This window comes from Cupressus sempervirens, chromosome 9, assembly GCF_028749045.1.
Source record: "Cupressus sempervirens isolate cs-2001-9-10 chromosome 9, ASM2874904v1, whole genome shotgun sequence".
In the NCBI taxonomy this organism is placed as follows: Eukaryota; Viridiplantae; Streptophyta; class Pinopsida; order Cupressales; family Cupressaceae; genus Cupressus; species Cupressus sempervirens.
The window spans coordinates 208,160,367-208,176,627 of NC_143126.1; the positions used below are offsets into that span (position 1 = coordinate 208,160,367).

A 16,261-nucleotide genomic window follows, 5' to 3' on the forward strand; every position below is an offset into this window, starting at 1 on the left:
TCCTATCAAATTATGAGCTAAAGGGCCTTTATAATGAATGTTCCATAAGGCATAACACTTGGTGAAGGTTTTGTAAATGGGGTTTCAAGTAGTGGGTTTAACCATGGAGGAAACTCTATAGTTAAGCATGCTCAACCTACAATATTATTGGGATGGGTGACCTCCTGGGAAGTCTCGGTGCTTCATCTCTATGAGCATCACCTAGGTCCAATCAGTGCTAAGTGTTCAATTTATTCTCATGAGAGATGGATTCATGTTGAATCACTACTCATGAATTATGGGTCAATGAGTTTGACTCAAAAACTACATAGCTAAATCTTGATAGCAATATCACAATTTGACATGTCCATGGAGAAAACTATGTAGTTAAGTGCACTCAAGCTAGAGTAGTACTAGGATAGATGACCTCTCGGGAAATTTTTTGATGCTTCACCTTTGTGAGCATCACCTATATCCAATGAGTTCTAGGTATTCCATTTATTCTCAAGAGAGATGGATTCATGTTGAATCACTACTTCTGAAATATGGATCACTGAGTTTGACTAAAAAAACTACATAGTTAAACCCTGATAGCAATATCACAATTTGGCTTGTTGTGGAAATTATCTCCTATCAATTGATAAGCTTAAGGGGATTTATAATGAATGGTTCATAAGGCACAAAACCTGGTGAAGGTTTTGCCAATGGGGTTGCAAGCACAATGGGTTTAACCATAGAGGAAACTTTGTAGTTAAGCGCACTCAAGCTGGAGTAGTACTAGGATGGGTGACATCCTGAGAAGTCCCAATGCTTCACCCATGCGAGCATCACCTAGATCCAATGATACTAAGTGTTCCATTTATTCTCATAAGAGATGGATTCATGTTGAATTACTACTCATGAAATATGGGTCAATGAGTTTGACTCAAAAATTACACAGTCAAACCCTAATAGCAATATCAAAATTTGACTTGTTGTGGAAATTATCTCCTATCAATTAATGATCTTAAGGGGATTTCTAATGAATGGTTCATAAGGCACAACACTTGGTGAAGGCTTTTCAAATGGGGTTGCGAGCAAAGTGAGTTTAACCATGGAGGAATCTCCATACTTAAGCGCACTCAAGTTGGAGTAGTACTAGGATGGGTGACCTCTTGGAAAGTCTTGATGCTTCACCTCTGTAAGCATCACCTAGCTCTAATTAGTGCTAAGTGTTCCATTTATTCTCATGAGAGATGCATTCATGTTGAATTACTCATAAAATATGGGTCAATGAGTTTGACTCAAAAACTACACAGTTAAATCCTAATAGCAATATCACAATTTGACTTGTGGAAATTATCTCCTATCAATTGATGAGCTTGAGGGGCTTTCTATGAATGGTTCAGCACAACGCTTGGTGAATGTTTTTCAAATGGGGTTGCAAGAAGAGTGGGTTTGACCATGGAGGAACAGCTGTAGTTGATCACGCTCAAGTTGGAGTAGTACTGGGATGGGTGACCTCTCGAAAAGTTTGGGTGCTTCACCTAGATCTAATAGTGCTAAGTGTTCCATTTATTCTCATGAGAGATGGATTCATGTTGAATCACTACTCATGAAATATGGGTTAGTGATTTTGACTCAAAAACTACATAATTAAATCCTAATAGCAATATCACAATTTCACTTGTTGTGGAAATTACCTCCTATCAATCATGAGTATTGGTCTTCTAGAATATCAACACATGATATTCACCAAATAGTCTTTAAGTAATGGCATTCCAGAATGTTGAGATACAAGATATTTTCCAAGTACTGAGAGTAATGGTCTTCAAAACATCAAGTTTCATGATATTAACCAAGTTTTTTGTGTAATGACCTCCCAGAAAATCAAATTGCATAACATTCACTATGTACTAAAAAATGTCTATAAGGTATATACACATGCATTCTCATGATGCGTATTGTATAAATATCCGCCATTTAAAGTATAATCTATCATGACTTGCATAGACATCATGAGATATCCATCATAACAGGAAAAAAAAAGTTATTATAAGGTCATCACCTTTCAATAACTTTTGCAAATACAAGTGATCATCATTTGGAGGTTGTCACTTCCTCATAATGTACATAGGGGATAGACCCATTAAGGCCATACAATCACACACAAGGATGTTTGAACTTCCTCTGAAAATCAATCAGCTGAGTCCCTCAACCAAAGTTGCCATTGATGAACTGTCATACTTCCTCTAAATCTGATATGATCGAGATCTTCTTTAGGATCAACTGAAACATATCCTCTATCTGCTCCTTCATATGGATGTGTCAAACTCCCTCTAAACATCAATATTGTAAGCTTCTTATCCAAACTTTGCTTTAACAAAGTCTCAGACTCCCTTTGAATCTGATACTAACCAAATTGTCTACAATAACATCCTCAAAAAATATCAAGGTAAATAGTTCTTATAGTAATAAAAATCATCTTTAATAATTATTCTCAATAACAATATTATTATATTTTAACAATAAGAGCATTAGAAATTAGATTTTAAATAATCATCTATATAAATGATCTATTTATATCGTACCATTCAATAAGAATTTAATTATGAAAGAATATTTACAATATTTAAGATTCCTTATACATACATGTTTCCATATTAAATGCCTACATATACATAGTTATAAACATTGTATTTTGAGGATCACACTCCTAATACAATATTCTTTATTAATATAATATTGAAATAACATACTATACTCTCTCTTACCTTGTCATGTCAACTACCGTGACTAGTCCAAGTTTGCTGAAGATTCCTTAATGCTCATGTAGAGATGATGACTTGCCTTTCCTTCCTTTTATTACATGATGAAAGGAGGATGACATATAAAACAGACACATGCTTATGTGTTGGCCCTTTTTGGTCAATTCTTGTCTAGTATCCAAGTGAGTGGATTGTCATTGATCTTGTTTCGCGATATTTTCCTTTCTCTTGCCATGTTAATGGACTTTCTACCTTTTAACATGACTAACCTCCTCCACTTTTGGTGTTGATGTCCTTGTGTAAAAGGAGTAAGGTAGATGTCATTCATATCTTGTAATACATAGGTAAGCTCAAACTTGCAACTCTCCTTAAGGGGATTGATGCCCCAAGTCATTAAACTAAATTGACTTCCCTTGCTTCATAGGTTTGTTATCATAGTCTTGCAAGACAGTCACTTATGGATGCCCTTAAATATTACGTTGAGGAAGAAATTAAGCTTACAAAAATAAGTTAGCTTTGACTATTTAACACTTTTAGCATAGGAATCAAGCTTTAGAGTGTGATGTTTAAGTCATCCACTCAATGACATGTCAGAATTTTAATGCTTCATGTCAAGTATGTGGGAATGTTGAGATATACTTATCTATTGCCTATCTTAATCATTTTTTAATCCTTGTTGACTACCGTTTGAATATTACTCAAAGAGTATGTTTTATTTCCATGAGATTGGCAAATAACCCCTCACATAAAAATTCTTGGAGCACAAGTTTGGTCTTCTTGATGGGCATCAATATGTCCTCTCCATTTATAAAATTCAACTTTCCACTTCATGCTTAGGTGGTAAACACATCACCTTCTTTCTTGGGTGATAATGTCTTTGTACTTACACTTGTTAGTGCTCAAGCTATGTTCTTTGCTAAACTGAGGTTGTGGTGCTTTCATAGCAATTGGTGTAGCACACACCAACAGTCTTTGTCAAAGTGAGGTCTCAAGAATATTTTAAGTAATCAATGCACAATGTTTGTGTAAACACCTATATCTATTGTTTGGAAGCATAGTTCAAGTGTATGATGTCAAAGGCTTCTATATTTGTATTTTGGAGTCAATCCTTAATTACATGGCTATCTCTTGTTACATTGTTGATCAACTAAGTACTTATGTGTAGATTAATCATAGTATAAAATCTTCCACCTCAGGTCAACGTACTTAATGCATTTTTTTGACATTGGTACTGATAATAACATAGGCATCTCCCGAATATTTGTATCCTCTCTTCATTCATATGTATGTATGTATCACACACACACACACACACACACACACACACACACACACACACACACACACATATATATATATATATATATATATATCTCACATATATGTAATTTCAATTTAGTCTCAAAGTTTATCCAAGTGAAGCTACCAAACATCAACAAACTGCATAAATTGTGATGTTCTTGCAAAGTTTGGAAATCATGTAGTTTGATTTATGTACTCATTCTCCTACAACATCTCTTTGAGTTCCTAATGCAATATCTCCATCTTGACATTTGCACATCTCTTTGAATTGTGGATTTTCATTAATTTGTTCACTTAAGGTTTATAGCTTATCTCTCTCATATCTAAAGATATTGATTATACATCTATTTTAGATTTATAACATGAGTTGTTATTTAGACAAAAACTGATTATCAATCACTTTTGTCGAACAATAAATACATGAAGTCATTTTTCTAAGCTAAAAGAAGCATTCAAGAAAATTTGCATCCATGAGTTATAGCAATATCAAAATACTTTCCTCATAGGAGATAATTATATGACATTGTCGAATCTTAGATCAAGTCATCAAAAGCATAATGTTTATCATAAGTACATAATATGAAATCAATTAGAAAATAGTAGACTCCAATGACTTCAAAAGATTAACATGTTGAAATTCAAAAATCCAAACATAACTACAGCATTCAAAATATTTATGCACTTATAAAATTTCCTTGATTGATGACTCATTATTAAATTCCATAATTTTAAGTATACAATTTTAAGATTTTAACTCTTTTTATATTTGTACCATGTTTCATATATAAATTTTAATTTTAATTTTCTTAAACTTAATATTATGTCAATATCTGATCTATTATTTTATTTTTCAAAACTAACAATCACCCATTAAAAAGTTGAAATCGAATATTAAAATATGATTAAAATATTAACTTATGTTCTTTAAAACATCTTGTCCTTCAGTTAATCCAAAACAAATTACGAACTAATGATTCAAGTATTAACTTATGTTTTCTAATTCATTCGATACAACAAAAAGGAGATGACATAAAAGAACGAAGTTTTCTATCTTATATTCTTATTATCATCGGCTTAACCTTTCCTATCAATGTTTACATGAATGGCTCGTTCGAGAACAAGAAACATTGTCAAATCCGCCCCATCAAGCTAGATTCCATTTCCTACAATCATCGAATAACTGGCATTAGTTTTACATAAATAATAAACATCTTTCTCAAAGATCTTCGGCATAAAACAGAAATAAGAATTATCTAAATGGCATCAATAGAGATGGAATGCCAAATATATTGATATGCCCAGTGATAAACATATTCCCTTGTGGGATTAAATCATCTAGGCCGGCTATCAAACTGCTCCTATAAATGGGACTCATTTCATAATAGTTTTGTATGAGAATTTTCTGTAATGATAAGAACTACAACTTCCATGGCCTCCCCAAGCATAACTTATCTTTTGTCCTTCATTCTCATAATGCTTCATGCCCCAATGTTTTGCATTGCTGCATCTTCTGATGGAGATACAAAGGTTAGTACTAACTCTTTGGTTGGCATCTTACACTATTAGAACGTTTTGATCAAGTTCAATCTGAAAAGAATAGCAACAAGTCATACGATAGCTCAAGAATAATATTACACTACTAGAATGTGTATAAACCTTATATTATGTTAAACTAGATTTTCACCATTCTGATTGTGCAATCTTTTTGTGAAATTAGCTACACGTTGTTTACATGGGCCATTCTCCATCACAAGATAATGGGCATTCTTACACAACAGCTGCTGCATTGCACCTTGATTTACTTGAATCTGTTCATGGAAGGTTACTATACTTAATCTAAGATCATATTATGTTTTATCAGAGTGATCAAAATAAAATAGTGATATTTTATGTACCTTAATAAATAAATATAATAGTTATGTTGTTACTATAGTCGAATGGCAGCAGAAGAATCGTTGAAATATAGTTATTGGAAGAGCTTTGGTGGATTTGCTGCCATGCTTTCTTCATCCCATGCCCAACAGATCTCAAGTAAACCAATTTTAATACTTTCTTCAAATGGCTAATCTTGTTGTTTTATTTTTGCTTTGATCATTGTTGGAAGAGGTGTGTAAAGAACATTACTATACATGTTTATGATTGTGTAGATATGGATGGTGTGGTTTCTGTGTTTGAGAGCAAGGAAGTTCAACTTTTAACTACACGATCATGGGATTTTATTGGCTTTCCTTCTTCTGCTCAGAACAATAATTTAGATTATCAAAGTGACATCATTGTTGGCGTCATTGACACAGGTAGAATTATCAAAACCAGTGTTTAATCCAAACCTCTAGTTTAGTATTGATAAATTTTTCAATGTATTAATTTTAATATTATTTTGTTGTTAATTAATTATAGTATTGTTTTGGTGCTGTAGGAATATGGCCAGAATCAGAAAGTTTCAATGACACTGGATTTGGTCCAGTGCCATCCAAATGGAAAGGTGGATGCCACACAACAAAAGACTTTCCTGCCTGCAACAAGTTAGATCCATTCTTATTCATATTTTATTATAGATTGCATACTTTTTTTTCATTTTTTCTTTTAATTGATCATTTTACTTACATATGTGTTAAGTGTTTTTTTGAAGTTGTGTTTTACCATCAAATTATTTTTAGAAATTCTTATTAGTTTAATTATAGATATATTTTTTTTAAATTGTTATATTAAATGTATAAAATTATAAATGATATATGATTAAGTTTTATTGATTATTTTTTAAGGAAAAATAATATTAAATTGAAATAATTAAAAATCATCATTATATTTTACAAAATAAAGTTAAAATTTATTTAAAATATAATTTATTTATATATATTAAATTTGTATAAACATATGTTGTGAATTGTTTTTCATATTATTTGGACACTAAGATTGGTTCCAACTTATTTCATTATTTACATTCTGTAGCTAATGAAAGGGAGTCAAAGTGTGAAATAATGTTTCCAAATGCTAAATCTAACATGAGAGATGATGCTGAATTTTTTCACAGACTCTTAAGCTATTACAAACTAGATAAACACATATATGTGGGAAAACCCTTTCATGAAAGAATCCACCATTACAGAGTCAGGCCTAATTGTATTATCAACAACAAAACAACTAAATACAATTTCAGAGTCAATGCTCTCCAAGAGTAATCAACTATGATATATAATCCAAAACAATCCCAGTAACATAACAAAGCTCTTCAAACACCTCTCTCTCTCTCAAACACACACACACACACACACACACACACACACACACACACACACACACACAACTCTTTTTAAGAACATGCAGTATTTATAGAGTTTTCTTGCAAAAAGGAAACAATTTTTAAAGTGTCTACATTCAATGTATTTACAAATTATTTTAGAAACTTCCTTTGTCTACAATTCTTGCATAAAAAATAAATCCAAGAGAATATGCTAAAAAAATTAACTTTTTAATTTTTTCTCCAAGTCTATCCTTGTAGAAGATTTAGTCTCATCTAGCATCTTTCCAAAAATGCATAAACAATTAACCAATAAAATATCCTAAGGTTGAGTCACCTTATCCCAACAATCTATCACTTGACAAAGATCTTACTTGAGTCATTGAGTCACAGCTTAGGCCCCAGAGCCCATAGAACCAACACAACATATGGATTTCTTGGTGCTTACTAGCTTTGTTAATGCATTTGTAACACTCCAAAGTAGCGACCTTTTCCAATTTCCCACCTTCATCTTCCACCGTATTGTGAAAAAAAAATATATATTATTGCTTTGTCTTGGCATGGAAAGTAGCATTCTTTGTTAGACAAATAGCACTAAGCGATCACAACAGATAACTTAATTTGTTTTGTATCAAAACGAATATTGCAACACAGTCTCTTGAACCAAATGGCCTCTTTAGAAGCATGATTAACTCTCATATAATCTATTTTCATAGTGGACAAAGAAGCTACAATTTGTCGCTTGCTCATCCAACTAATTGCACAACCAAACATCATAAAAAATTATCCACTAGTGGATCTTCTTCTATTAATGTCACCTGCCCAATCTAAATCCAAATATCCACAAATGCAAACTAAATGTTGAGATTTAGTGGGATTATCATGAAAACATAAGGAATACTTAGATGTACCTTTTAGATACCTAAACACTCTCATAACTGCAATCTAATGCACCCTACTAAGATTAGTCATAAATTGACTAAGAACTCTCTCTGCTTGGGCAATGTATGGCCTCATACAAACCATAGCATACATCAAGCTACACACAACACTCGCGTAAGTTACTCTAGACATGTCCTCCATCTTAGTAGGAGATTTTGAACAATCCTCCTTAGAAAGTTTCATTCCCTATAGCATTGGAACAACTAGTTAACTACCTAAAAGTTGTTATGTTGAGTTTCGTCAACACAGAGCTAACATACTTCCTCTAGCTCATTCAAATCTTATTGTTGTCTCTATCTCAAATGATCTTAATCCCAAGAATATATCTAGTTGCACCTAGATCTTTCATTTCAAATTGTGTTGTTCACTAAGACTTCAAATCTAAAATCATTATTTTACCATTGTCAATAAATATATCATCTCCGTATGGGACTAATAAGAATGTGACAATCTTCTGATTTACAATATACACAATGGTCTACTTTTGATCTCAAAAACTCCAAGGACAAAACATAGGTGTCAAGATTTTGATACCACATTCTAGGAGGTTGTTTCAAACTATATAGAGATTCCTTCAAATTACAAATAAGGTTTTATTTATCATTCTCAATGAAATGCTCTGATTGTGACATAAATTTCCTCCTCCAAATCACCATGAAGGAACATTGTCTTCACATCTATTTGCTCAACTTCAAAAGCATAAGTTGTTGCAAGTGATAACAAGAATCAGATGGATGTCATCTTGGCTACGTGACAGAATATTTCATCATAGTTAATTCCCTGCACCTGTGATACTCCTTTACAACCAACTGTCCCTTATACTTTTCAACACTGCCATCTCGACCCAATTTCTTCTCAAACGTCCATTACATCCAATAGGCTTTTGTCCTTCAAGAAAAGGTACCGAATCCCATGTAGCATTCTTTAATGTTTTCATCTCTTCATTCATGGCTTTCATCTAGGAATCTACATCATTCATACACGTTGCCTCTCTAATAGTATTAGGTTCATCTGTGTTAGCAATCAAAGAAAATATACAACTAAAATTCAACAAAGAATATCCAAATCTTTCAAGTAATAACCATATATATCAGGTTGCTTCCTATCACAAGTAGACCTCCTCAAAGTTTGAGGCTAAGGTTCTTGCTCTTCTCCAAAACTTTTAGAGCTACTTGAATTCTTCTCATTGTTAGGTCTATTAGAAGCTCGTATCTCTTCATCCTTAGGGTTAGAAGAAATTTGAACCACTTCCTTTTTCTATTTCTCTTCTTTCTCTGGTTGTAAATCAATTGTGGAAGGTTTCATCCCACGAAATATTGCACTTCTACTATAGGGACCTTCTCTGCACTTAGATCCCAAAGCTTGTAACATTTCACACCAACACCATAGTCAATTAGAATACACATAACCACCTTGTTCTCCAATTTTGATCTTTTCTCACTTTGCACATGAGCATACATCTAACAACAAAAGACTCTAAGATGTCCCAATGAGGGCTTCTTGCTAGACCATGCCTCCATGGGTGTCTTCTCAACAAGTGTTGAAGTATGATTTCTATTAATTAAATAACATGCAGTAGCTACAGCTTCAACCCAAAACTTTTGTTGAAGCTCAACACCACTCAGCATACTCCTATCGCTCTCCATCAGTGTTATGTTTATCCTCTCTCTAAATCCATTTTTTTGTGGGGTTTACAGAGTTGTCCTATGTCTCTCAATTCCATGATCCTTATAGAACCTATCAAATCTATTAAACAAAACTCATTCTCATTATTAGTCTTCAAGCACTTAATTTTTATACTAGTCTGATTTGCGGACTTAAGTTCCTTAAACTAACTAAAAAATACACATTTATTTCTTAGGAAGTACACAAATATCCTTATACTATAATCATCTATAAATGAGACAAAGAGCATAGATGTAAATATTGAAGGAACATTAACTAGACCAAACACATCAAGTAATGAATATAGTCCAAAACCCCAGAAGACTTATGAGTACTGGAATAAAAAGAAACATGATGTTGTTTCCCATAAACAGAATGTTAACATAAGTCGAATTCCATATTCATCAAGGGGCTCTTATTTTTCTAGGCTCTAAGACCCTTTTCACTAATATGACCAAATCTTTGGTGCCATAACATTGTCTTATCAATTGAGAGCTTCATCTCCAAAGAATTTCCACCCTTAGGTACCCCCAAAAGCATGAACATTAGATGTAGAAACAACCGTCATCTTATTTTCTTGATCCGATGGCGAGGATGAAGAATCCAAAGCCCTTTTCTTGGACTTCACAAAACCACTATTGTACTAAATCATGCATGCATCCAGCCTATACATTGTGCTAATCCTAACGCCCTTAGCAAGCACCATAAAGCATTTTTTCATCTTGCATCCACCACTACAGCCACATCACTAAACTTGTTAATTGAAAGTAGGCTATGTGCCAAACTAGGGATATGCAATACACCCTCGATCCCCTTCACTCGACCATCAAAGAATCTAGAATCTAGTCTTGACTCTACCATGGCCAACAATATTCAGGTGAAAGTTGTCACCCAAATACACCTTCCCACCATTTAACTCTTTACACTTTGAAAACCAATCTCTTTGAGATGTCATATAGAAAGACACACTTGAATCTATCAGCCACACATCTTCTAATGTGTGTGTTGTCAAGGCTATGACAAGATAATCTACATCATCTTGAGAAGTTTTTTCAAAGTGGAAATCAAAGAAATCCATTTTGCCTTTATTTTTCTTCTCCTCTTTGCACTCTTTTTGAAGATAACCAGGTCTACCGTAATTCTAATATTTTGCCTTTGTCTTTTTATTAGGAGATTTAAAGTTCCCAAGAGAATTGGATTTACCTTGTTTTTCATTCTTCTTGCATTTCTCCATTGTTCTACAACATGCAACTAAGGCCTCTTTATCCATCTTAGAATATTTTCTTTGCATCTCTTCAAATAACAACAAACCAACCACATCCTCCAATTTGAAAGTGGTTGTTGTGCTTTCAATGGCCATAACAAGGTAATTCCATGAGTTTGACAAAGAACGTAAGAGAAGCATACATTAACCTTGATCATAAATCTTAATTCCAATAGAATTCAACTAAGCAACTAGCATATTAAATGCATTTAAGTGATCAACAATAGACCCTCCTTCCTACATCCTCAAATAATACAACTTTTTTCTTAGAAATAACTTATGTTCCGAGAATATACCCTAATAAATGCCACTAAGTTTCTTCCAAAGATCAGCTACAATCTTCTCTTTGTGGACAATCAGGAGCAATGAATAGGCCAAACAAAATCTTAGCAAAGCCTTGGCTTTTCGATCCATCATAATCCCAATCATCCCACAATGTAGTTTGAGGTTTCGTTGAAGAAACTACATCCCATGGATCTCTATCTACAAGCATGTCGTCCATTTTAAGTTTTCACAACTCAAAATTGGTGCCATCAAATTTTTAAATCTCTAGTCTATTGGATATACTTTTTGTCTCTAACCTACAATTAGATTGTGAAATATTTTCCTAGAAAACTCCCATTGAAACTAGATCAACACAAAAAACCTTTCTACCGAACAACAACAACAAAGCTGGTCAGGCTCTGATATCTATAGAAAGGAAGCCAAAGTGCAAAATAACACTTCCAAATGTTAAAGATCTAACATAAGAGGTGATGCTGAAATTTCTTACAAACTTTATAAACACATACAAAATCAGATTTAAACAAATAAACTCACAACATCAAATATATGTGGAAAAACCCTTTTAGATAAAACCTAATTGTATTATCAACAACAAAATAGTTACAAATACAATTTTAGAGTCAAATCTCTCCAAGAGTAATCAATTGCGATATCTAAATCTAGAATAATTCCACAGCATATCAACGCTCTTTAAACACTTCTCTCTACCAACTGTCTTTAGCAACACAATATTTATTGAATTTTCGTCCAAAAGGAAGTAGTTTCAAAACTATCTACATTCAATGTATTTACAACTTATTTTATAAACTTCCTTGTACACAACTTTTGCATAAAAAACAAATTCAAGATATTAGGCCAAAAAGAATTTCAGATTTTTGTTCCAAGCCTATCATTGTAGAAGATTTGGTTTCATGTAGCATCTTTACATAAATGTATAAATAATTAACCAATAAAATATCCTAAGATTGAGTCACCTGATCCCAACAAATACTTTATGAAATAATAATTAAAACATATGTACTAAAAACATTGTGATGTCCAATGAGAGTATCATATTATGAATTGTGAATTTGATGGTATATAATATTATTCTAAATTTAAGAATATTAAAGACCAACGGAAAGGATTTATATGTCCTCATCAAAGTTTTCACACATATTACCAGGAAACTAGTGGGAGCAAGGTTTTATCGTACTTTACCATTTCCAGCACCTTCATTTGATTTTATATCTCCAAGAGATTTCTTTGGCCATGGAACACACACCTCCTCTACAGCTGCTGGAAATCATATTAAAAATGCTAGCCTTTATGGGATTGCTGAAGGAGAATCAAGAGGTGGAGTCCCTGGAGGAAGAATTGCTATGTATAAAGTTTGTTGGGTTAGTCTCATAAATCCTGCATGTTCAGATGCAGACATTCTTGCAGCATTCGATGATGCCATCTCTGATAATGTAGACATAATTTCTGTTTCACTTGGTGCAAATATAGCCCTTAACTACTTTGATGATGTTATTGCCATTGGAGCATTTCATGCAATGAAGAAGGGAATTTTGGTATCAAATTCAGCTGGAAATTCTGGACCTGATAAGGCATCAGTTGTCAATTGTTCTCCATGGTCTCTAACTGTAGCTGCAAGCACCATAGATCGTATGATGGAATCGGAACTTCTGTTAGGAAACAACATATCTATACAAGTAATTATCAAAGATCCAACACTTTTTTCAATTTTTTCTACAACAGAATATAAATACTTTCATATTAATTTATGATTTGTGGACTCAATAGGGACTTTCTATAAACACATATACAATGGAGAAACCATGGTATCCTTTAGTATATGGAGGAGATGCTGCTAATATTTCTGGAGGCTTTAATTCAAGCTTCTCAAGGTAAAAATCAATATGTAGGACTCAGAAATAAAAAAATTATCTATTATAACTTGAAAAATTAATATTTATGTTCAGATGCTCTGATAAAATAATTACAAATATTTATTATTTATATGTTTTTGCAGTATTTGTGAGCCTGGTTCTCTAGATAGCACAAAAGTGAAAGGAAAGATAGTGCTTTGCTATTACTATTTAGATATTCCAGATTATTCTGTTTATTCTGCTGGCGGTGAAGGTGTCATCTTAATGCTGGATTCATTGAATGACACAGCATTTGCATGGTTTAATCCTGCAACAGTTATATCAAGTAAACAAGGAGAACTTGTATTTTCTTACATCAACTCTGCTAGGTAATTGACTCGAGTAAATATTTGAATGGTAAGTTAATAAATATATTAACAATATTCACCAATGATGATCCACTATTATTGATTGCATTTCATTAGCTCTCCGGTTGCAAAAATTCAAAGAACTACAACTCCTAAAGTAGCAGCACCCATTGTGGCTTCCTTCTCATCTCGGGGTTACAATCCAATTAGTTTGGATATTCTGAAGGTAATACAGATTTTATTAAAAATGATATAAATATATAATTTGTTGTAAAGTGTGAATATGAGCCCATGTGAAATAGCAAGATATAATGTATAAATGTGTGGTCAGCCTGATATTGCAGCACCAGGCGTAGACATTCTAGCATCTTGGTCCAACAATGCACCACTTACTTATTATACAGAAGAGACTAGGCATCCTGACTTCAATATAGTATCAGGAACTTCCATGTCATGTCCACATGGTGCAGGAGCTGCAGGATTTATAAAGTCCTATCATAATGATTGGTCTCCCGCTGCTGTTAAATCTGCTCTAATGACTACAGGTATTTTATTAGTCATCTGTAACATTTAACATTTAACATTCTTCATTGTCTATACACTCCTAAATATTACTATAGATTTTCAATTCCATGTAAATTATTATATTTGAAAAGTCTATTTGTAAATTTGACAAGGGAATCTAGATTTTGCAACAATATTTATTAGTATTTTTTTGTTTTTAGATTTTCTTGAGCAAGATTTAATTTACATCAGAATTGACTATGATAATTGTTTTGTTTTTGCTAATAGCTTTTTCATCTCGATGATAGATCATGAAGTTCAATGTAAAAAATTGATGGAAACTAAATCTTATATAATAAAACTCAAAGATTAAACAATAATCTTCATGAATTGTAGAGATCTAATCTCTCATATCCATTATTTTAGATATTTGATGATTTAATTTATGATGCAGCATTTGTAATGGATTCAACACTTGTTGGAAATGGAGATGCCGAATTTGGGTATGGGGCTGGGCAGATAAATCCAGTTATGGCCATTGATCCAGGGCTTGTGTATGATGCAAATGTAGATGATTACATCAGTTTTCTTTGTAAAGAAGGTTACAATGACACCACATTGCGTTTGGTGACAGGAGACACTGGTAGTTGTGAATTTATAGAACCATCTAAAAATGGAGGAAGAGAACTAAACTACCCTACAATAATGGCTTTTATTGCTCCAGATAAAGAATTTGAAGCTATATTCCCCAGAACTGTTACCAATGTAGGAGTTGCAGGGAGTACATACAAGGCCATTATAAATGCACCATCTGGAATCAATGTGGCAGTGGAACCAGAGACACTATCGTTTTCATCTTTAAATCAGAAGTTGTCATTTAATGTTACAATCAAAGGAGGATCCATGGATTCTAACACGTTGCTTTCAGGTGCCTTAACATGGAGCTTTGCTAACTATGCTATTAGAAGTCCAATCACTATATATGCTATTTAAGTATAGTGCTTTATTTGAGAGGATATTCTTCCATTTTCATATGCTCCCTTCAATCTTGAATAATAAGAAAACTTTTTGGTGGAAATTTGGAAACAATGTAAAAAGTGATTTAATTTTCATAATCTCTGTTAAATGATACAGTAATATACTGTGGCAGGATAAAAGAGCCATTGTAATATTTTTTATGTTCTATCAGGCTGATAATTCTGATTTCTAACATTGAGAGAAGAATATCAAATTATGATTTTGGAGCTTATGATATGCCCTTGATTTTTTATCTTTCTATGGCCTGGAAACCTCTGTTGTTGAGTTTATATTTATTTTTAAAGAAACATCTGTATATTAAGGGTTGAAAACTTGAAAGTTCTTCTGTTATTAAAATGATTTAATTAGATAAAGATTAAACCAGTTTGTAAAAGTACAGAAAATTCACTCTCAAAACCTGATGAAGTTTTCATAATCTTATCTATCTGTACCTAAAGCTGGACTACGGATTCAGTTTTCGAATCAAAAAATTAAAAAAGAGACAAGCAAAAGAATAGAAGTTAGTCTCCCCTGGTTTAACATCTGATTCTGTTTCATTGCGACTACCTCCTCCTTGCACGCCCTCTTACTCTCTTACTACCCTCACCAGCATTTACCATATTATCTGCCCTCCTCAGCATGTGGACCATTGACAAACTCCTTCTGACCTATATTAGTGCATGTTCTTCCAGTGTCCTCATCACCACCTGTTTTAACTCAGTCTAGGTCCCATGGTTCTATATTCTGTTGTGGGGGACCTTGAGAATAAAAGATATTCAACAATCCCACTTCCATATTTTTCATTCTCCTCTCACCTTCATCCTCGGTTACCCAATTTTGGATTCTATGAAAGTCTGTTACTCAAGTGGGACCTTCACTGTGACGAAGTTTAGAGAATTTCATAAATAAATCAATCCTCCCTCTAATATTCCATCTCCTATATCTGAAAGCCGTTGGCTCTTCAATTTCTAAAATTGGTATCCTCTTGGAGGACACCCATTGATAATAGCCACCCTCTAATCCCTGGGCCCTGGGATAGTGAGATTATCATCTATGTTTCTCAGCACTATAGCTAAATTAACCAGAAATTCACTTATGAA

General features: G+C 33.1%; 1 protein-coding gene across 1 annotated transcript; it reads left to right on the top strand.

The window, feature by feature from the left end:
• Positions 1 to 5,501: 5,501 nt before the first annotated feature.
• On the top strand, positions 5,502 to 16,000 carry LOC149538223 (subtilisin-like protease SBT4.3). Its single transcript, XM_089802443.1, has 11 exons — positions 5,502 to 5,555; positions 5,746 to 5,849; positions 5,962 to 6,059; positions 6,176 to 6,322; positions 6,445 to 6,550; positions 12,588 to 13,116; positions 13,208 to 13,311; positions 13,437 to 13,661; positions 13,758 to 13,866; positions 13,972 to 14,185; positions 14,599 to 16,000. Exons 1-11 carry the CDS (start codon positions 5,502 to 5,504, stop codon positions 15,135 to 15,137), a joined length of 2,229 nt encoding a protein of 742 aa, XP_089658569.1. The 3' UTR covers positions 15,138 to 16,000.
• Positions 16,001 to 16,261: the final 261 nt, after the last annotated feature.